This window comes from Triticum dicoccoides, chromosome 6A, assembly GCF_002162155.2.
Source record: "Triticum dicoccoides isolate Atlit2015 ecotype Zavitan chromosome 6A, WEW_v2.0, whole genome shotgun sequence".
Lineage (NCBI taxonomy): Eukaryota > Viridiplantae > Streptophyta > Magnoliopsida > Poales > Poaceae > Triticum > Triticum dicoccoides.
In genome coordinates this window covers 54,259,092-54,283,214 of record NC_041390.1, presented here as the reverse complement: position 1 = coordinate 54,283,214, position 24,123 = coordinate 54,259,092, and the positions used below count along the sequence as shown (strand labels likewise).

Here is a 24,123-nt window from a genome sequence, read left to right as displayed (position 1 = left end):
ATGTATGTCTTGCGTGGGATAACCGTGGTGATAATGAGTTATTCTATTGATCCACTTGATGTATGTTTTGGTGATCAACTTGCGGGTTTCGTGACATTGGGAACCTATGCATAGGGGTTGGCACACGTTTTCGTCATGATTCTCCGGTAGAAACTTTGGGGCACTCTTTGAGGTCCTTTGTGTTGGTTGAATAGATGAATCTGAGATTGTGTGATGCATATCATATAATCATACCCACGGATACTTGAGGTGACATTGGAGTATCTAGGTGACATTAGGGTTTTGGTTGATTTGTGTCTTAAGGTATTATTCCAGTACGAACTTTATGGCTGTTTGTAACACTTATAGGAATAGCCCAACGGATTGATTGGAAAGAATAACTTTGAGGTGGTTTCGTACCCTACCATAATCTCTTCGTTCGTTCTCCGCTATTAGTGACTTTGGAGTGACTCTTTTTTGCATGTTGAGGGATAGTTATGTGATCCAATTATGTTAGTATTGTTGAGGGAACTTACACTAGCGAAAGTATGAACCTAGGCCTTGTTTACTATCATTGCAATACCGTTTACGCTCACTTTTATCATTAGTTACCTTGCTGTTTTTATATTTTTAGATTACAAAAACTATTATCTACCATTCATATACCACTTGTATCACCATCTCTTCGCCGAACTAGTGCACCTATACAATTTTCCATTGTATTGGGTGTGTTGGGGACACAAGAGACTCTTTATTATTTGGTTGCAGGGTTGCTTAAGAGAGACCATCTTCATCCTACGCCTCCTACGGATTGATAAACCTTAGGTCATCCACTTGAGGAAAATTTGCTATTGTCCTACAAACCTCTGCACTTGGAGGCCCTACAACGTCTACAAAAAGAAGGTTGTGTAGTAGACATCAGTAATCTAGTTCCTAACTAATATAGTTGGTAACTATCATACTGATACATGTGTTTACATAGATTAAAATGAGCTCAAATTTCCCTTACAAATTTGAAGGGGTGCCAAAAAACAAAAAGAAGACAATTTTTATGATGGCGGTTGTTTCGTGACTATGTTTGTGCACACGCCCAACAGCCTCCATATATATACGAAGCACGCTTCATGTGCGATATGGTGAACCTACTAAAATTGTTGTAAGCTGGGTTGGACATCTTCATGTATCTTTAATGTGCCTCTTGTGGTCATCGTGTATTAATTTTTTTGTTAGTGGTGTATTTGATCCTTTGGTAGCAAGTTTTGGCGTTTTTCTTGGAGAAAATCCTTTTTACATGATCTTGTTGCTATACAAGGAATCGACGGTGACACAAGTTCAAGTTTTCGTCCCTCCTTCCTTCCTCCCATGAAAATCTATGAGCTAGGTACCACCACCAATCTACCTCCTCCTAGGCAAGATCAAGGGACATCCTCTCTCTTCGTTCACTGCTCATCGACAGGAGGGAGCGGAGATTGTATTGTTTTGGACTGACAATGGTTGGGTGAGGTTTTTAGTTTAGGTTTTGGTGCCCAGTTGTCGGTGTGGCGATGGCAAGGAATAAGTCCTCCTTGCCTCGTCCTCTGTCCTCCTTGGCATCATTGGGAGGCATGTCAGGGCCGGGTGGTGTGTTCCTAAATCTAGTTCTCTGAGTTTGGGGTTTTCTTCTAGAGTTTTGTCTTGTTAGCGTTGTCATGCAGAGTGGATGGCACGGTGGTACGTCTTTATTCTCCAACTCTAGTTTTGAATCACAAAGGTTGGGTAGTTTCAGCCCCATTGGGGGCGTGTGAGAGTTGTGTTTGGCTACTACATATGGTGGGACCTAAGGTGTTATACACGCCCTCTTTGTCGGTTTTACATTCGAGGCAATGATTTTTTACATAGATTGCGGACGCTGGGATCTTCTGATCTACATCACTAACTTCATGGACGCAGCTTTTATAAGCTCCTGGGTTTTTATAAGTTTGCTCCACTAAGACGAAAGCTCAAAGGCGGAAACGAGTTTTGCTTTTGGCGTGCTACTGGTGGATGGAGGAGAAAAGAAACTTTGGCACCCTACTCTGTTGTGCCTGCAATATTAAAGCAACTATAGTACGAGTGCATTGTTTTGGTGCTCGAGCTACATGGAGCCTTTTCATCGAAACATTCAAATATCGCAATTCAATAGATTCAAAAAGTTCTGAAAACCTTTCCATGTAAGTTAGTATTTCAATTACACGACACAACTTCGTAGGAACAACATGTGGGCAAGATCTTTTTTAAGGGAAAGCCTCTCGGTATTTTATTTCTCAGCCAAAAGAGTTACATCATTTATTACATAAGGAAGAATGAAATTGGGTGGATCTCCATCCCATTCAAAAGAAGATTGAGTATCATAAGAGTGCTTAGCCAGATGGTGAGCAACTCGATTGGCTTCCCTCGGGCTGTGTTTGAAAGTAACTTCATTGATCATCTTAGCTCTTACAAAACAGTCAGCTAAGGTTGCAGCATAAGGACCAAAGACTCCATCTTCCCATTGCATGCGTTGATTAACTCCAAACAATCAGACTCACATGTGATATGGGTGTAGCCCAACTTCTCAACTAGCTCTAGACCTTTTAGCAGGGCGAGGGCCTCCGCCGAGGCAGCATCTAAGATCATCTGAATAAGGTTGGCTGCTCCTACAACAGCCTCACCTGCGCTGTTACGTATAACAACGCCAACAGCACCCGTACCGTCTTGATGGAAAGTAGCATTGTCAACATTTAGTTTATAGCATCCTCGGCTTGGCTTTTCCCACAATATTTCACGTGGTTTGCTGGAATAGGAGACAACTCCAAAATTTGAAATAAGTGCCTAAATCGCAAAGGCCTTCCGGGGAGGATCCGCCACAACGCCTCCCTCCTTTGCCACCATATATACCAACATGCAACGGCAACTGACTCCTGTAGTCCTAACATACTCAAAGCTGGTGACTTCCTGTTCGGGTTACAGATAATATGCTCAAGTACTACTGACCCTGATAAGTCTGAAATTAGTGCATCCTCAATGGCAACAAGGAGTCCTAGAGCAGACCAAACACTCCGTGCACGCTTGCAAGTAAATAATAGATGACACATATTTTCCGGGCCCGACTGACAAATAGGACATTGCGGCGAGACGAGTATGTGTCGTGATGCAAGAATCGCCTTTCCCGAGATTGTATCATGTAGAGCCTTCCATAGGAACACCTTAATCTTGCTTGGGATTTTTAGATTCCATAAAATGTCCCACACCGGGTTTGGTTCAGTAGAGCCTTGCCCATCCTTTCGTCTCGTTCATGCGCCGACTGATAATCCCATTCAATATGGGCAAGATCTTGTTTGGTCTGATTTCTCTCTTTTTAGTCAATATGTTATGAATAATATGGTGTGAGGGGCATCCATGAGGCCACGTGCACATCTGAGGTGTTGTTGTGCGTTTGTTGTGTGGATTAATCACACTAACGTGTTTCTGGTGCTAGAAAAATATAGACACGGCTAGGTACAGTTAGGTTATTATAGATGCGAATCCCAGCCACGTAGACCATTGGATCAACGTCAATCAACGGCAGACATATAACTCAAAATTTCAAAATTGATACACTATATAGCAGTATAGAAAAGTACAATGATTCACGAGCTACACAAAATTGTGAAACCCATTGCTTTTATATAGTGAACAGTGCACATATTGTTCATTGTATTCAAAATCATCAGTTATTCTGTGTAGCGTCTGTCAATGGATTTCATCATGAAAATTTACACACATGTAGCATACGGTTTGCGACCAACCTACTCTTGCCTGGGATGGGCCATATGCTGCTGGACTTGGGCTGGAATGAGGCCTCGAGAGGACTATAAATACACAGGAGATTTTACTAACAACTTGGCTAGGAAGTGGACGACTTTGACCTCATCTATTTCTGTATCTTCTTCCTCTCATGTTCTCCTCCCATATAATGGTTAGAACTTGATCAATCCATGGCTATAATCCCTATTGGTGAGGAATAGATCCTTGTGAGGAGTGTGCTGTAAACATATACTACATCCCTAATAATGTGATTTTTTTCCAGAATTTTGAATAAGTAAAACTTTTTTTGAATTTCTAAAAGTAACAGCTCCATGGACCCCGAGCACCATAAGGCATATAGGTACTATAATGAATTGTTTGAATAAACATATATAAATAAAAAAATCTTGTAGCTGATAAACTACTAGTAGTTTACTTCCACGGTTAATCGTCGAAGCAGCAGTAGATCGTAAGCACTAGTTAAATTCATGAAGATTTCGAAATTGATTTTATTTGAAATCATGAACATTTTCTAATGCAGCAAAAAAAACAAGAAGGAAACAAAAGGAAAGGAAAAATCAGGGGCACCTTGCCCCCACATGGGGCGCCTAGGCGAGCGAGGGGTGTGAGTTAAGAGTGCTCCTCTTTGGCGCCTTCGGTTTCAAAAATGCTCCTCGCAGCTCCAGGCTAGTTACGCATGGTTGTGACCCAAAAACTCTCGATCAAAAGGGGTCACACCCCTCTCGGTTTCGCTCGATAGAAAGCCGATCAGTCAATCATTTGCCGGTCAACCATTGAGATGAAAACTGTTGACCGGTCAACTGTAGACCATTTTAAATTTTTTGTTCTTAAAAATGAAAATAAAATTGATTTGAAAAATGTCCAGAGATTGCAAAAAATTATGAAATGAAGAATGTTCAAAAATTGGAAAATATCATGAAATTTGAAAAAAGTTCGTAGATATAGAAAAAAAATGTTAATGATTTTAAAAAAATATTCATAGATTTTGCAAAAAAAATCACGAAGATGAGAAAAGGTTCATGCAATTTGAAACGAGTTCATGTATGTTGAAAAAAGTTCATGTAGGTGAAAAAAATTCATCAATCTTGAAAACAGTTCATAGATTTTGAAAAAAATGGTTCACGAATTTGAAGAAAGTTCATCAATTTTGAAGGAAAAAATCGTATATTTTTTAAAATTTGCAAAAAAGAATAAAAAGTTATGGAAATTAAGAAGAAACTTTCTTGAAATTTTATGAAAAATTCACGAAATTTGAAAAATGTTCATAGATTTTGGAAAAAAGTTCAGAAATTTAAAAACAATCATCGATTTTGAAAGCAAATTCAAAGATTAGCAAAAGAATGGGAATGAAAATAGTTTTTAAAACCCAAAAAAAGTTCACGCATTTGAAAAGGAAAAAATAAAGAAATAGGAAAACAGAAAAAAACAAATAAAGCAGATGGACCTGAAACAAACAAAAAAACTGTTGGAAGCTTCCCAAAATCAGCGCCCCAACACCCACGACTACCTTTAAATGGGCCGACCCACAGGGCAACGATCAAAACACGCGGGGGTGGGGTGGGGTGCGCCAGCTTGCGGCAACACCTATATTCGCACGTGGGTCTGGAATAGGAGCTCCCCTGCTTCGCCCCTGTTTTCTTCTTTGAGTAGTTTTCAATCATTTTTAGGCTTCCTAAATTTTTATTTGAGTTGGGCTGATATGAGTCTGTGCCTTTGTTTAAGTGAGGCCTTATCTTTTTCTGCTTTTCACTCTTTTGAGCCTTAGTTTGATACCATTTGGGCAGTGCGAGTTGCGGCAAGTCATACTTCATCTTTCTCTTTTTTTGATACATTTTTCTTTTTTGTTTGTTTAGGGTTTAGAGTTTAAGGTGATGAGGATATTCGAGGTCCGAGCTAGAAGCGGATGCGCTCCGCCTCGAGCAAGAGCACATCCTCGAGCGCCTCAACCCCGCTCGACTGATAAGGAAAATTTACATAAATATAGTATACCGTATATTGTATATCGTCATGAAAATTTACACACATACAATATACTGTTAGCGACCAACCTACTCTCGCCTGGGATGGGCCATGTGCTGCTAGGCTCGGGCTGCAATGAGGCCTCGAGAGGACTATAAATACACAAGGGATTTCTACGAACAACTTGGCTAGGAACTGGATTTGCTGCATTTTTGCTAATGAACAATGTACAATTAGTGAAGATTTGCTGCTCAAAATCAACTTTTCAATTAGTTGGCCCTCCCCAATCAGTTTTAAGAGCACTTGGCCGCCCTGATAGGATTTTCCTGGCTCCACGCCACTGCTTCGGCCTCCTATGTTTGTGTCTCTTCCTCCTATATTGTTTTTCTCCTCCCCTATAATGGTTAGAACTTCATCAATCCATGGTTGTAATCCCAATCGATGAGGAATAGATCCTTGTGAGGACTTTGTTGTTAATATATACTACTCCCTCCATGCAGAATTATTTGAATTAAAATACGTTTAGATATATCCATTTCTCTGACAAATATTTCTAGGCAGAGGGAGTACATCTGTAATGATGTGGATTTTTTTCAGAATTTTGAATAATTGAAACATTTTTTAGAATTTTTAACAGCTCTATGGAGCCCGAGCACCAAAAGGCATTACTATAATGAATCGTTTGAATAAATATATATAAAATAGAATAAAAATATTGTAGATGAACTACTAGCAGTTTACTTCCATGATTGCAGCAGGTCGCTATTCACCGAAGCAGCTGCAGATCGAATGCACTAGTTAACTCTGTTGCAAAACCTCCTGATCTCTCCTTGGTGCCGGTGAGCACGTCGAGGTTGCCCATCTTCACCATCGCGGCCGCAAACCGCGACATCCACACCGTCCTGTTGCGCGCGTAGAGGTCTACGAGTGCCGCCGTGTCATCCCGCGTCAGCAGCGTCACGTCCGACGTGAACGGCACCTCGCGCGTCTGCACGTTCCTGTAGTACTGGTTGTCGAGCCGGAGCCCCGTGACCGGGTCCAGGTGCACCACCCGGTCCCGGCGCCCCGTCGCCGCCGGGCACCGCGTCCGGAGGGACCTGCCGTAGGCGGCGTCCATGTCCGCCGCGACCCGCGGGTAGAGCCGGAAGGCAATGGCGGAGCAGTGGGTGCGGCCGAAGGAGTGCGCGCCGGAGAGCGTGACCATGTCGTCGGCCGTGAGGCCCTTGGCGGCGAAGCTGTCGACGAGACGCGAGGCGTTGGAGAAGGGCGGGGGCAGGCTGTTGAGCACCTCCGACGCGTTGGAGACGCGGCCGTCGCGCCGCCCCGCCGGCACCTCATACTCGATGCCCCCCAGGACGCCGCTGGCGTCGCGCGCAGCGAAGGCCACGATGTCGGCGCAGGATACGGTGCGCCGGCACCGCCGCTCGACCACGCGCTTGGCGCGCTCGATGACGCCGTAGCCCCTGAGGCTGGGGCTGTTCGCCTGCGACGCCTTCTCCACGGCGTCGTCGCTGCCAGGGACCGCGTCCAGGAGCACGGACGCATCACACCCCTGTACAGTGCACCAAAAAAAACAGGGCGATAACGTTGGCATTAAGCTCTTCACACCGAATATACATGACGGATAAGCCAGAGAGATGCTGACCCTGACGAAGCAGTCGTGGAAGAAGAGGCGCACGAGCCCGGCGCCGATGCCGGGGTCGCGGCGGATGGCGGCGCGGACGACGGTGCGGACGAGCTGCTCCGCTCTCGGGCAGGTGTAGTCGTAGAACCCGACCTCCAGCTGCGCGTCAGACAATGGGACGAAAAGCACTGCCCATGCCAAGGCCAGAAGGAGAGGGGAAGGAGATCGCCGGTGAAGGACGCGTCCTCCGCTCATGTCTCTGAGTTCGATCTTTTGATTTCTGTGAGCTCGAATAGGAATAGAGGACAGTGTGGCCATGGCGGTTATTTATACGCGTCGATCTCCCGAGACCAACGGCAACAGGGTGTACCGGAGCACTGAACTGGTAGTAGATGTGCATGGAGCGACGAGAAGAACAGAGTTGACCTACGGATTCGCGTGGAAGGGCGTCCACAAGCTACACTAATCAGTGAGTCAAAGCTGTAATCTCATTGTTTATTTGCATTTCTGTGCTGCGAGCTCTTCTAGTGCTAGTGTTCCGCGCAGTTTGTCGGGTCAAACTGACATTACCAGTCGTTGCGCCATTGACAGTTGTGCCACGTTTACTGCAGTATCTACCGCCCTGCCGGCTACCGTTGGGCAGATCAGCCTTGGGACGAAGTGGACGTGTTTTCCCTCCGCGGATAGGGCAAACTCTTCCCCGCCATACTTCATCGTGGGGAGCCTATGGACTCACCTTTCTTCTCTTTTTTCTTTAGAAAATAAGGATGACCCTTGGCCTCTGTATTTGAGAGATGCATACAATAATTTTATTAATTATTCATAAAGACCTTTACAAAGTATTGCATCAATATGTGTGAATCCGTTATCTTAGCAACATATGTCGCTACTCCTAACAACTTGATGAAGGGATGCAGAAATACTGAGCCGAATACCCTGACCTCTTACGTAAGCCTAACATCTAAATCCGGAGGCCCCATCCAAGCCACATACCGGGTCTAGGGCACAGATCGGTCCGACACACTCTCATATATAGGTCGTCGTCACAGTCTTCCACCGATCCATCTTCAGAGCATGTACTGATGCATCGACTTTGTTAGGCCGGTCGGCGGCGCCGTCACGGTACCAAACGGCACCACTGCCATGCGCTCATCCATCAGACACATCCGTCGTCGAGATCTAGCTGCACCATACCGCCAATACTCGTCGCCATCGACGCGGTAGATACAATGCCGCTCCTCCTGCCAACCTCCACAACGTTGCCGATGATGGAGCTACGCGGAACCCACCACCCACAGCAACTCTTCCTCGAACACTTGAGCCTCCCAAGACGGCGCCTCCATGGAGGGCACGACGCGCAAGATGCCGCCGCCGCCCAATCCAGACGGAATTTTGGACTTTCGTTCGGGAGGGGTTCGAAGGTGGATAGGAGGGACCTCGATTTCGCCTCCAGAGAGGGTAACGGCGTCGAGGGACGTCGTCGATGCCGGGCCGAACCAACCGACCAAAGTTCCTCCAGTCCCCATCCTATACCACCAAACCTCCATCTGCTCCAGATCCAGCAGCGAGTTGTGAATCAAAACCTGCAGAGATGAAAGTGCCATGGTGCTCAACCCACCAGGAAGGAGGATCGAGAAGAACAGCCGCTTTGATGGTTATTAGATCTATTCAAAGGTTCTAACGGCAGTAGTGGTCATACAATAGTCTAGAGACATCAATGTAATTTTTATTGTGTGTTTGAGATGTTTTGTATTCCTTGTGAACTTTTATTACAAATCTGAAGCTTTTCACTAAAAAACATGTATATTGTGGGAGTTGTCTCTTTTACCTGTGAGAAAATCCTTGGAGGCACACAGGTACTGCTCCGGACTATCACTCTCACACTCCCAAATCTCCATCACCACACCCCACTCCCTCATCCATTCGTCCCTCCTTCCTTGCTAGCATGGGAGGAAGCGATGAGGACCTTCCTCGATTATGTACTCCTCTCGCAGTGAGGTTTTTCGGGTTCACCAGCAACTGGCTAGCTACGTTCTTTGAGACATCAATGAAGAGGTTCTTTCCGAGACGCCATATGCTACATCAATGGTAAAAAAACTTGGTGGTTAGCAACAAGCTTCCATAGGGTATTTTTTAGGAGTTGACACTCGTGTTGGGTGTGTCGATATATGTTAAGCTATATTCATCTTTGTTCCACTAGCGGACATGCCAATATTGTGGAACCTTGTGGTCCTCTTTAGATGTCTACCGTGGATCTCATGCTTGCGGGCCCATTGGCCTTCTCGCTTCCGAGTTAGTGTAATGTGTCTACTCTTGAGACGTGTGAGACATTTTCAACGTTCTTGTCCTTCTATAGTTTACCAACGCTAGAGGTATAGATGTATATATAGCGGTGCAACCTCGGAGCGAGTGGTAACAACATCATTAGAGGACTTCGGGTTAATAGTGTTGTTTGAGAGTTGATTTTTGAGCTTCATAGAGTTTGTGCATTGCACATGTAACAAGTTGCATGTGTCTATAAGAGGTTGAGGTTTAAAGCAACAACCATGTAACCTGGCCCACATGATTATGCCCAAGAAATATATATCAACATGACATCCAATAGGGTGTAGATATGTTTCAATAATTTTTTCATGATATCGGAGTTTGCCTCTTCCATCCACATTTAACCATGGCGTCCTCAACTCATCTACCTCAACCTCTCAAACCCTCGAGCTGACCATCTTTTAGAAGCTCACGCATGACAACTACGTTCTTTGGAGACTCAAGGCCTTCTTCTCATCCGCGGTGCTTAGCTCGCCGGTTATATCGCTGAGACTACACTAGTGCATCCCACAACCCTTGAGGTCATGAGGGTGATAAAAATTGAGAAAATCCATAATTCGTTATACACGATTTGGCTCGCCCAAGACCATGTGGTGCTCGGATACCTCCTGAATTTTCTTTACGAAGTTGCATCCATGAGAAGAGCATCCTAAGTCTGGACCTCAGTATCAAGAATGCTTTTGTCTTAAGGGTAGGGATGAAAATGGAGTGGAAAGTTTCCGCTTTTCCGGAGGAAAAATGGAAACGGAGAGGAAATATGAAAATAGAAATGGAATTTTTTATGCGGAAATGGAAACAAAAATGGAATGGCGTTTTCCGGTGGAACACACGTGGAAACGAAACTTTCTGTTTCTGTTAATATGGAATTTCTGTTTCTACTATAGGCCCATGGATGCTTTGTAGCCCAACTACAAAACAATACACAATGACACAATGAGTAGAATGAGTAGAATGAGCAGAATGTATCATTTGAGTACCAATTTTTACTACCACACACATACTCAGCTAGACTCTATACGGAATTGTCGTGTACTACTACAATACTACCCTATGTTACGAACACAACCATATCATTTTGTAGCCATGTTAAGAATTCCATCAATTTGTTTATTTTTTGTCTGTATTTCTCTATGATTCAAGGGGGTTTTAAGTTCTGGTCAACACACAGTTTGTTTCCGTGTCTGCTCTGTATTCGCTCCGTGTTTGTTTCCGGTAGTATCTGTTTCCGTATTCGTTTCCGGGGTTTTTGTATTCGTTTCCGCTTCTGTAAAAAAATACAAAAACAAATATGGTAGAACCCAGTTCCGTCTGTTTCTGCGCCGTTTTCATCCCTACTTAAGGGTTGTTTGGATTGCATCCTATGAAGGAAATATGCCCTAGAGGCAATAATAAAGTTATTATTTATTTTCTTATATCATGATAAATGTTTATTATTCATGCTAGAATTGTATTAACCGGAAACATAATACATGTGTGAATACATAGACAAATAGAGTGTCACTAGTATGCCTCTACTAGACTAGCTCGTTAATCAAAGATGGTTATGTTTTATAACCATGAACAAAGAGTTGTTGTTTGATTAACGGGATCACATCATTAGGTGAATGATCTGATTGACATGACCCATTCCATTAACTTAGCACCCGATCGTTTAGTATGTTGCTATTGCTTTCTTCATGACTTATACATGTTCCTATGACTATGAGATTATGCAACTCCCGTCTGCCGGAGGAACACTTTGTGTGCTACCAAACGTCACAACGTAACTGGGTGATTATAAAGGTGCTCTACAGGTGTCTCCAAAGGTAGATGTTGGGTTGGCGTATTTCGAGATTAGGATTTGTCACTCCGATTTTCGGAGAGGTATCTCTGGGCCCTCTCGGTAATGCACATCACATAAGCCTTGCAAGCATTGCAACTAATGAGTTAGTTGTGAGATGATGTATTACGGAACGAGTAAAGAGACTTGCCAGTAACGAGATTGAACTAGGTATTGAGATACCGACGATCGAATCTCGGGCAAGTAACATACCGATGACAAAGGGAACAACGTATGTTGTTATGCGGTCTGACCGATAAAAGATCTTCGTAGAATATGTAGGAGCCAATATGAGCATCCAGGTTCCGCTATTGGTTATTGACCGGAGACGTGTCTCGGTCATGTCTACATTGTTCTCGAACCCGTAGGGTCCGCACGCTTAAGGTTTCGATGACAGTTATATTATGAGTTTATGCATTTTAATGTACCGAAGTTTGTTCGGAGTCCCGGATGTGATCACGGACATGACGAGGAGTCTCGAAATGGTCGAGACATAAAGATTGATATATTGGAAGCCTATATTTGGATATCGGAAGTGTCCCGGATGTTATTGATGTGTACCTTACTAATGCTCGCAGTAGCACCTGGGTATTTGATACAGGTTCTGTTGCTAATATTTGCAACTCGAAACAGGGACTACGGATTAAGCGAAGATTGGCTAAGGACGAGGTGACGATGCGCGTGGGAAATGGTTCCAAAGTCAATGTGATCGCAGTCGGCACGCTACCTCTACATCTACCTTCGGGATTAATATTAGACCTAAATAATTGTTATTTGGTGCCAGCGTTAAGCATGAACATTATATCTGGATCTTGTTTGATGTGAGACGGTTATTCATTTAAATCAGAGAATAATGGTTGTTCTATTTACATGAGTAATATCTTTTATGGTCATGCACCCTTAAAGAGTGGTCTATTCTTATTAAATCTCGATAGTAGTGACACACATATTCATAGTGTTGAAACCAAAAGATGCAAAGTTGATAATGATAGTGCAACTTATTTGTGGCACTGCCGTTTAGGTCATATCGGTATAAAGCGCATGAAGAAACTCCATAATGATGGGCTTTTGGAACCACTTGATTATGAATCACTTGGTACTTGCGAACCGTGCCTTATGGGTAAGATGACAAAAACACCGTTCTTCGGTACTATGGAGAGAGCAACAGATTTGTTGGAAATCATAAATACAGATGTATGTGGACCGATGAATGTTGAGGCTCGTGGCGGATATCGTTATTTTCTCACCTTCACAGATGACTTAAGCAGATATGGGTATATCTACTTAATGAAACACAAGTCTGAAACATTTGAAAAGTTTAAAGAATTTCAGAGTGAAGTTGAAAATCATCGTAACAAGAAAATAAAATTCCTACGATCTGATCGTGGAGGAGAATATTTGAGTTACGAGTTTGGTGTACATTTGAAACAATGTGGAATAGTTTCGCAACTCACGCCACCCGGAACACCACAGCGTAATGGTGTGTCCGAACATCGTAATCATACTTTACTAGATATGGTACGATCTATGATGTCTCTTACTGATTTACCGCTATCGTTTTGGGGATACGCTCTAGAGACGGCCGCACTCACGTTAAATAGGGCACCATCAAAATCCGTTGAGACGACGCCTTATGAACTGTGGTTTGGCAAGAAACCAAAGTTGTCGTTTCTGAAAGTTTGGGGTTGCGATGCTTATGTGAAAAAGCTTCAACCTGATAAGCTCGAACCCAAATCGGAGAAATGTGTCTTCATAGGATATCCAAAGGAAACTATTGGATACACCTTCTATCACAGATCCAAAGGCAAGACTTTTGTTGCTAAATTCGGAAACTTTCTGGAGAAGGAGTTTCTCTCGAAAGAAGTGAGTGGGAGGAAAGTAGAACTTGACGAGGTAACTGTACCTACTCCCTTATTGGAAAGTAGTACATCACAGAAATCTGTTTCTGTGACACCTACACCAATTAGTGAGGAAGATAATGATAATGATCATGAAACTTCAGAACAAGATACTACTGAACCTCGTAGATCAACCAGAGTGAGATCCGCACCAAAGTGGTACGGTAACCCTGTTCTAAAAGTCATGCTACTAGATCATGATGAACCTACGAACTATGAAGAAGCGATGGTGAGCCCAGATTCCGCAAAATGGCTTGAAGCCATGAAATCTGAGATGAGATCCATGTATGAGAACAAAGTATGGACTTTGGTTGACTTGCCCACTGATCGGCAAGCAATTGAGAATAAATGGATCTTCAAGAAGAAGACTGACGCTGACGGTAATATTACTGTCTACAAAGCTCGACTTGTCGCAAAAGGTTTTCGGCAAGTTCAAGGGATTGACTACGATGAGACCTTCTCACCCGTAGCGATGCTTAAGTCTGTCCGAATCATGTTAGCAATTGCCGCATTTTATGATTATGAAATTTGGCATATGGATGTCAAAACTGCATTCCTGAATGGATTTCTGGAAGAAGAGTTGTATATCATGCAACCAGAAGGTTTTGTCGATCCAAAGGGAGCTAACAAAGTGTGCAAGCTCCAGCGATCCATATATGGACTGGTGCAAGCCTCTCAGAGTTGGAATAAACGCTTTAATAGTGTAATCAAAGCATTTGGTTTTATACAGACTTTTGGAGAAGCATGTATTTACAAGAAAGTGAGTGGGAGCTCTGTAGCATTTCTGATATTATATGAGGATGACATATTACTAATTGGAAATGATATAGAATTTTTGGATAGCATAAAGGGATACTTGAATAATAGTTTTTCGATGAAAGACCTCGGTGAAGCTGCTTACATATTAGGCATTAAAATCTATAGAGATAGATCAAGACGCTTAATTGGACTTTCACAAAGCACATACCTTGACAAAGTTTTGAAGAAGTTCAAAATGGATCAGGAAAAGAAAGGGTTCTTGCCTGTGTTACAAGGTGTGAAGTTGAGTCAGACTCAATGCCCGACCACTGCAGAAGATAGAGAGAAAATGAAAGATGTTCCCTATGCTTCAGCCATAGGCTCTATCATGTATGTAATGCTGTGTACCAGACCTGATGTGTGCCTTGCTATAAGTCTAGCAGGGAGGTACCAAAGTAATCCAGGAGTGGATCACTGGACAGTTGTCAAGAACATCCTGAAATACCTGAAAAGGACTAAGGATATGTTTCTCGTTTATGGAGGTGACAAAGAGCTAATCGTAAATGGTTACGCCGATGCAAGCTTTAACATTGATCCGGACGATTCTAAATCGCAAACCGAATACGTGTTTACATTAAACGGTGGAGCTGTCAATTGGTGCAGTTCTAAACAAAGCGTCGTGGCGGGATCTACGTGTGAAGCAGAATACATAGCTGCTTCGGAAGCAGCAAATGAAGGAGTCTGGATGAAGGAGTTCATATCCGATCTAGGTGTCATACCTAGTGCATCGGGTCCAATGAAAATCTTTTGTGACAATACTGGTGCAATTGCCTTGGCAAAGGAATCCAGATTTCACAAAAGAACCAAGCACATCAAGAGAAGCTTCAATTCCATCCGGGATCTAGTCCAGGTGGGAGACATAGAGATTTGCAAGATACATACGGATCTGAATGTAGCAGACCCATTGACTAAGCCTCTTCCATGGGCAAAACATGATCAACACCAAGGCTCCATGGGTGTTAGAATCATTACTGTGTAATCTAGATTATTGACTCTAGTGCAAGTGGGAGACTGAAGGAAATATGCCCTAGAGGCAATAATAAAGTTATTATTTATTTCCTTATATCATGATAAATGTTTATTATTCATGCTAGAATTGTATTAACCGGAAACATAATACATGTGTGAATACATAGACAAACAGAGTGTCACTAGTATGCCTCTACTAGACTAGCTCGTTAATCAAAGATGGTTATGTTTCCTAACCATGACCAAAGAGTTGTTGTTTGATTAACGGGATCACATCATTAGGTGAATGATCTGATTGACATGACCCATTCCATTAGCTTAGCACCCGATCGTTTAGTATGTTGCTATTGCTTTCTTCATGACTTATACGTGTTCCTATGACTATGAGATTATGCAACTCCCGTCTGCCGGAGGAACACTTTGTGTGCTACCAAACGTCACAACGTAACTGGGTGATTATAAAGGTGCTCTACAGGTGTCTCCAAAGGTAGATGTTGGGTTGGCGTATTTCGAGATTAGGATTTGTCACTCGGGTTGTCGGAGAGGTATCTCTGGGCCCTCTCGGTAATGCACATCACATAAGCCTTGCAAGCATTGCAACTAATGAGTTAGTTGTGAGATGATGTATTACGGAATGAGTAAAGAGACTTGCCGGTAACGAGATTGAACTAGGTATTGAGATACCGACGATCGATTCTCGGGCAAGTAACATACCGATGACAAAGGGAACAACATATGTTGTTATGCGGTCTGACCGATAAAAGATCTTCGTAGAATATGTAGGAGCCTATATGAGCATCCAGGTTCCGCTATTGGTTATTGACCGGAGACGTGTCTCGTTCATGTCTACATTGTTCTCGAACCCGTAGGATCCGCACGCTTAAGGTTTCGATGACAGTTATATTATGAGTTTATGCATTTTGATGTACCAAAGTTTGTTCAGAGTCCCGGATGTGATCACGGACATGACGAGGAGTCTCGAAATGGTTGAGACATAAAGATTGATATATTGGAAGCCTATATTTGGATATCGGAAGTGTTCCGGGTGAAATCGGGATTTTACCGGAGTACCGGAAGGTTACCGGAACCCCCCGGGAGGTATATGGGCCTTAGTGGGCCTTCGCCGAAGAGAGGAGAGGTGGCCAGGGCTGGGCCGTGCGCCCCTCCCCCCTAGTCAGAATAGGACAAGGAGAGGGGGCCGACGCCCTCCTTCCTTCTCTCTCTCCTCTTTCCCCCCTGCCGAATCCTATTCCAACTAGGAAAGGGGGGGAATCCTACTCCCGGAGGGAGTAGGACTCCTCCTAGCACGCCCTCTCCTGGCCGGCCGCACCCCCCCTTGATCCTTTATATACAGAGGCAGAGGGCACCCCTAGAACACACAAGTTGATCCACGTGATCATATTCTTAGCCGTGTGCGGTGCCCCCTTCCACCATAGTCCTCGATAATATTGTAGTGGTGCTTAGGCGAAGCCCTGCGACGGTAGTACATCAAGATCGTCACCACGCCGTCGTGCTGACGGAACTCTTCCCCGACACTTTGCTGGATCAGAGTCCGGGGATCGTCATCAAGCTGAACGTGTTCTAGAACTCGGAGGTGCCGTAGTTTCGATGCTTGATTGGTCGGGCCGTGAAGACGTACGACTACATCAACCATGTTGTGCTAACGCTTCCGTTGTCGATCTACAAGGGTACATAGATCACACTCTCCCCTCTCATTGCTATGCATCACCATGATCTTGCGTGTGCGTAGGAATTTTTTTGAAATTACTACGAAACCCAACATCCTAGAACTGCCTAGCCAAAGAATTGGCGTTCATGTGAGCATCAGTGATTGTTTGCATGAGCTATAGTTAATTAGCGACATATGCCCATCCACTTCTCTCGTTCATTCCATGTCAAATTTATTTGGAATAGCCTACCAACGGAATCCCGCACCACGTTTTTGGCGAGCTGATGGCTGGCATGGCCACCATAGGCAAAAACCAAACAAACCCCTAGTATCATGTGTGAACTAAGAAAGTGTGCATAGCTATGGCGAACATGTAAAAATTGTTAGAAATATGCCATAGATGCAATTATTAGTGACAATTATATTTCATTATATCAATAAATTATTAAGTATTCCTTGAATAATTCCATTTGCATTGATTGACAAGTATGTGACTTGTTTGTGAAACTTTAATATACTTGAATGATTATTCTAAATTGGGCCCTAGTTGAAATTCATGATAAGAGTACACATATGAATATTATACTAGCGCATGTACTGGTTGGTGACCATGTTTCGCATGTCATACATGGATATGTCGAATCAATAAAGTGAAGACAAGTTATGAACATGAGGTTGGACAAACCCAACTTGAGGCATATCAAGAATGATTTTCGTTGTCTGTTGCAATGTGTATGTTATGTCCTTAGATTTGGATTGTCGTGTGTACTTGAGATATGCACCTTCATTTCCAGAAGCTCATCTTGAAAGAACCTCCAGGTTAAGTGTTCTTGGGCTTGGGTAATTTAAGAATGGGTGATCAACTGGAAATCTGAAGTGCACACGAGTGAGGAGGGACTGCCCAGGAAAGACTAGAGTTAGTCTATGGGGCCAATCTAGATCCAAGGTGAGGGCTAGCCATATCGGCCTTATACCCGCCAGCCAACCCATGGATGTTACAGAATGGTATTAGAGCGGACCCTTGCACTTACTCGAGTGTGTGTGGGTTGGTGACACAAACATCTACATGGCACATGTGGGCCGTTGTGGAACACGACATGTCACATGTGCATGTGTGGCACTGGTGTACATAGACATGTGTTAAGAGAAAGCGTTCTTGTTGGGTCGACGAGGACATCATATAATGGGGGGGGGCACTATAACATTCAGATTAATATGATTGATAGAGAAATCATATCAACAAGACACACCTTATTTTCGAGAAGCTCATCTCCAAAGAACATCCAAGTTAAGTGTGCATGGCCTAGGTTATTTGAGGATGGGTGATTGACTGGAAATGATCCCGGGTGCACATGAGTGACAAGAAAACACGTAGAAAAGACAATTGTTGATCTGCGGGGCCAATGCAGATCTTGGGTGGTAGTGGCCTTATACCCGATAGCTAGTTCGAAGGCGTTACATGCTATTAGCCACAACCATGGGGGCGATATTGGGTAAATTGTGTCTCTATTCTCAAATCATGTCCAAGATACCATGGTGATTAGTGACCAAGGTGACGCTTCCAAGACAAAAAATTACATGTGACTAGTGTATTATTGTCAGGTATCGACGAAATTATCACCAACAACTAGCACAACCATGGGAATTCACACCATCAGATCGGAACATTCCTTCATCTTCGTTTTTGACTCCACTCGATAGTATGGAGTTGTTGGCGTATGAAAGCTACAACAATGATACATACTATAACCCTTCGACCAATCATACATCGATTAATCCATCCATCATGGACGCCTCCTACATGTTGGGACACTAGTAGAAAAGGGGGCTTTCGTTCGGGCCTGGCCAGCCCATTAGTCCCGGTTCTTCCACGAACCGGGACCAATGGATGCATTCGTCCCGGTTCGTGAGCCCAGGGGGCTGGCCGGGGCCTCGTGAGCATTAGTCCCGGATCGTATGGACCCATTTGTCCCGGTTCTAGGCACGAACCGGGACCAATGGGCCTCGCTCCTGGCCCACAAACATTGGTCCCGGTTCTTGGCTCGAACCGGGACAGAAGGCGGGGCTTTAGTCCCGGTTCCAGCCTCGAACCAGGACAAATGAGTTGCCTATATATACTCCGTCACCGCAGCAGAGCACTCCACAGTGCTCTATTTTTCCTGGCCGGTGAGGAGAGGGCATTTTTGTGCTCTAGCTCACCTCCTATGCACACGAGGTGTTCGATGAAATGCCCAAGCCACGCTAGTTAAGCTTTCTCCTCTCGAAGCTCGACCTCCAAGCTCCATTTTCCCCGAGATTTGTCTAGGTTTAGCGGTTCGTCACGTCCCTTCCCCATCTCACCGTCGTCGATCGCCCGCGCCGATCTCGTCGCCTGTACCACCGTGGTGAGCCTCTTATCTTCTTCTGAAAGAAAAAAAATCTTACTTTAGATAGATACTTGTCTAATTTTCTTACTTTTATTATTGCTTGTTATTATATAGTGCGATGGTTTTGGCATCCGCCCCCGTCGGCCCTCGTCCTGGCTATGATTCGGATGTGGAATATATTATCTTTTATAACTATTTGGTTCATTTATTGTTTGTGACAATTATGCCCATCAAGTTGACATAGATTTTATTTATGTATGAGGTAGTTGAACCGGAAATTCCAACCGACCCTATTGTCGACAGGTTAAATTTAGTTGAAGAAGAAAACAATTACTTGAAGGAAAAAAATAAAAAAATGAGGAGAAGAAGATGATATTGGAGTTGCGTGTTGTGGATGTCGTCGATGATCACAAGATCAAGATGGATGCAATGCGGTTGAAGATTAGAAAGATTAGAAAATATGCCATTCATACCGAGGCTTGGTATCATTATGCCGTTGGATCAATTTTTACCTTTGTGATTATGATCGCATTTGTTGTTGCATTGAAAGGTTTTACATAGTTTCAATGTATGGTTTAACTAGATGCTCTGGAGAGCTATATGTTGTTCAATGAGAACTATGTATGTACTTTATTTTTAATGTGATGATGAACTTCTATTAATTTGGTCACTTATCTATTCATGAGAGCTATATGTACTAAATTGATGATGTGGCTTTGAATAATGCATTTTGTACACGAAGTGCATCCAGTTTTTGCCGTAAGCCTCTTTACTTTCTTGCACATGCTATGTGGGTGAAATGATGATACCATGCCAACTTTCAACCTTTTCAGAGTTCATTTGTAGTGCTTTTCAATTTCAGGGTCTTATAGCTCAAAATAATCAGTAAATGCATGAAAAATAATAAATGAAGTCAGAAAGGGTTGAAAATTGATGATGTGGCTTTGAATGGTGCATTTTGAACACAGAAAAAGTATGGAGTTGAAATAAGTTCAAAAAAATAAAGGAATTTCTAATTTCCAAACGTTCGTAACACGATAATAGATCCGAACGACCCTATCATTGAGCGATCCGCATCACACGTTCCCTCAGGCCGTATCGTTTTTTATCTCCTTCTCTTGAAAACCGTTGTAAGTCTGGTTCGGTTTTTTCCTTCGCTATTGATTTTTCTCGTAAAAAAAGAGGATAGTGGGAATTGAACCTCGTACCTAGAGGTTTAGCTCTAGGTTGACTAGCCATCTAGGCTAATACCTTGCTTGTGGTTGTATACAGATTAGGCTATTTTTATTTTGACAAATGTTGCTAGTGCATTTTATGGAGCAAGCGGGATTTGCTTTTCGATTTTTTTTCTTGATCTGGCAACCGGTCATGAACCATGTAACATGGTTGTTTCAAAGAATTTTTTGGCTATTTTTATTCATTCCTTTTTTATCCAAAAAATTTCTATCTTTCATCAGTTGTCTTTTCTTTGTTGCAAGAAGATTTTTTTTATCAAGGCATAAAAAAGTGTTCAAAGATAATCCCCTTTTTTTGGGTGAATCGAATGATTTTTTTATGATCGTGGACCTGATAACTTATGCACTTTTCACAAAAAGAACTTATATACTATCATCATGATAACTTTAGCCGGAGGAAAAAAATTACAACTCGATAACCTCAACGTGGATAGGATGCTAATATAAGCACCGAAAACCTATTATCTTATGTACAAACACCAGTAGCAGTAGTGTACTAACCAACTCACCTACTTTTGATTGTTGTCCAATAAGTAGAAATATGACAGTTAACATTTTTTCCACTTTCATATGAGCCAAAAAAACATTTTTCTTCTTGTGCTTTTTTGGATTTCTCAAGTTGTCTTGTAGTCTCTCATATACCAACGAGTTATACACCTTGCTCATGTAGTCTTGTTGTAAATATCATGGCAACTTCACATGAGGGATTTTTTGGGTTGAAACATACCCCAATAACTTCTATGCAAATGGCACGGTAATTTGTGCATCGGGACCCGATAACTTACGTATAAATGTCATGGTAACTTCGACCATGGGTGAAAATTATTGAAACATCCCCCCGGTAATTTATGTGTAAATAACACGGTAATTTCTGCAAGGCAACCCTGATAACTTAGGCCAACACCACGGCAACTTTGACCTGAAGGAAAAAAGTTGTCAAAAATGTACCCCGATAACTTTTGTATAAACGTCATGGTAGTAACGCATAGCTTAGGTACAAACACCATGATAACTTGGACCCGGAGGAAAATTGTTGAAAAATATAACCTCGATAATGTTTGCGTGAATATCATGGTAATAGAAGCACTGCATACCTGATATTTCGGTGAACTGTGCTGGGGGGAGTTGTTGAAAAACATATTCCACGGTACTTTGTGTGCAAATAACATGGTATTATACACACAATAAAGTTGATAACTCACTACAGACCCCACGGTAACTTTTGACGCTGTGATAAAAGTTTGTTGAAAATATACCCTGATAACTTGTATGTAAATAACATGATAATATACATACAACAAAGCTGATAACTTACTTAATCCAACGTGGTAACTTTTCGACCAGGGAAAAATGTTGTTAAAAAATACAAATCCCAATAACTCATGTGTAAACAACATGATAATACACACAAATGAGAGCTGATAACTCATATACAAATATCACGGTAATTTTTTGACCGAGGGAATGAAAATTGTTGAAAAATATACCCCGGTAATTTTTGTGCAACATGGTAATATACACAACAAAGCCGATAACTCATTGCAAACATCATAATCACTTTTTGACCCTGGGGGTAAAAGTTTGTTGAAAACATACCCCGAAAACTTTTATGTAAATGATACGGTAACTTATGTATGACAGACGTGATAACTTACGTAGCCCGGATGTGGTAACTTTTGGTCCGAAAAAAATCGTCAAAACATATTAACATGGGATCTAGTTTCGAAGATCTTGTTGTGACGTTTTTTGTGAAGACAGTTTCTCAATCGGAGCGATGGTTTAAGCTATAAAACATTTTGAAATTTGAAAAAGAAAAAGAATCTAGGATAACATCAGTTTTTCGTCCTTTAGTGCATATATGCATGTAATTAGAGGGAGAAGTGCACGTGAAAGAAAAATTAGTTATTCTAATGCATGCATGTATATAATTAAAGTAAAGTAAAGATCATTCTTGCCTATTGCTAAAATCCGAACGTTTGGATGTTATAAAAGTCCAAAAATGAAATCCCTTTGTAACAGACTAGTTTCCGTATGAAACCCTGATACTTCGAAAGAGATTGTCCGTTTTGTACACGAAGTGCATCCAGTTTTTGCCGTAAGCCTTTCTACTTTCTGCTATGTGGGTGAAATGATGATACCATGCCAACTTTCAACCTTTTCAGAGTTCATTTGTAGTGCTTTTTAATTTCAGGGTCTTATGGCTCAAAATAATCAGTAAATGCATGAAAAAAAACCAATGAAGTCAGAAATGGTTGAAAATTGATGATGTGGCTTTGAATGATGCATTTTGAACACAGAAAAAGTATGGAGTTGAAATAAGTTCAAAAAAATGAAATCCCTTTGTAACAGAGGAGTTTCTGTATGAAACCCTGATACTTCGAAAGAGATTGTCCGTTTCGTACACGAAGTGCATCCAGTTTTTGCCGTAAGCCTCTCTACTTTTTGCACATGCTATGTGGGTGAAATAATGATACCATGCCAACTTTCAACCTTTTCAGAGTTCATTTGTAGTGCTTTTTAATTTCAGAGTCTTATAGCTCAAAATAATCAGTAAATGCATAATATATACGAATTTCAGGGTCTTTCAGCAAAAAGAATTATCATAAAATAAAATAAATAAGTAATTTAAAACAAAATAATATAAACTTTAATAAAAATATATAAATAGAAACAAAATAAAATAACATAAATAAAATTTATGAAACTAAAATATCAAAGTATTTTCTGTTCAAAACATTATAAGCAACCTCTAAAATTTATGAAACTAAAATTATATAAAATTGATGCAACTAAAATTATCAAAGTATTTTCTGTTCAAAATCATTAAAAGCAAAAAGAATTTTCATAAATAACTTTTTTTAGAAACTTTAATAGCAAAAAGAAAATTATCATAAAATAAAATAAATAAGTAATTAGAAACAAAAAATAAAATAAATAAGTATTTTGTTGTAAGTAGAAACAAAACAGAAAAAAGCAAAAAAAGAAAACAAAAAAATGGAAAAAAATAAAAAAATGCCACCTACTGGGCCACCACGGCTTGAATACGACTAGAAACCCATCCATGGGCTAGGATTCAGGCCCGCAAAAGGCCCAGTAGGGCCATCAGGCATAGCAGTTACAATTAGACCCGTAAGCCTGCAATGGAGAGGAGCTCAAGAGGGGTATGGCAGTGGGGCTTATAAACCACTGCGCGCCCCTCTCAATTAGCGAGGTGGGACTAAACTCTCGCCACCATCCTGCTATGCAAGGCCTTTGGTCCCAGTTGGTGGCACCAACTAGGACTAAAGGGGTGCATTGGTACCGGTTCGTGGCACCAACCGGAACCAATGCCCCTCCAATGGCCGCCGCTTCCCGCCCTTTGGGCTGCTGAAAAGAGGCCAAAAGAGGCCTTTGGTCCCGGTTGGTGGCACCAACCGGGACTAAGGGGGGCATTGGTCCCGGTTTGTGCCACGAACCGGGACCAATGCTCTTGGTATATAAGTGGCACTTAGAAATTTTGTAGAGTTCATCACACCAGTTGCCCCAGACGATGCCGAGCACATCGACGCTGCCAGGCTGCCCCTGCCCCGCCCCCCCCCTGCCGTCGTCGTCGTCGCCCGTGCCCCGGCCCGCCCCCGCCGTCGCCGCGCCCCTGCCCCGGCCCGCCCCCACCGTCTCCGTCGCGCGCGCCCCCTGCCC

General features: G+C 42.5%; 1 protein-coding gene across 1 annotated transcript; it reads right to left on the bottom strand.

The window, feature by feature from the left end:
• Positions 1–6,448: 6,448 nt before the first annotated feature.
• Positions 6,449–7,684, bottom strand: LOC119315634 (peroxidase 5-like). Its single transcript, XM_037590178.1, has 2 exons — positions 7,388–7,684; positions 6,449–7,294 (listed from the first exon to the last, which is right to left on the bottom strand). The coding sequence occupies exons 1-2, from the start codon at positions 7,682–7,684 to the stop codon at positions 6,509–6,511; spliced, it is 1,083 nt and encodes a 360-aa protein (XP_037446075.1). The 3' UTR covers positions 6,449–6,508.
• Positions 7,685–24,123: the final 16,439 nt, after the last annotated feature.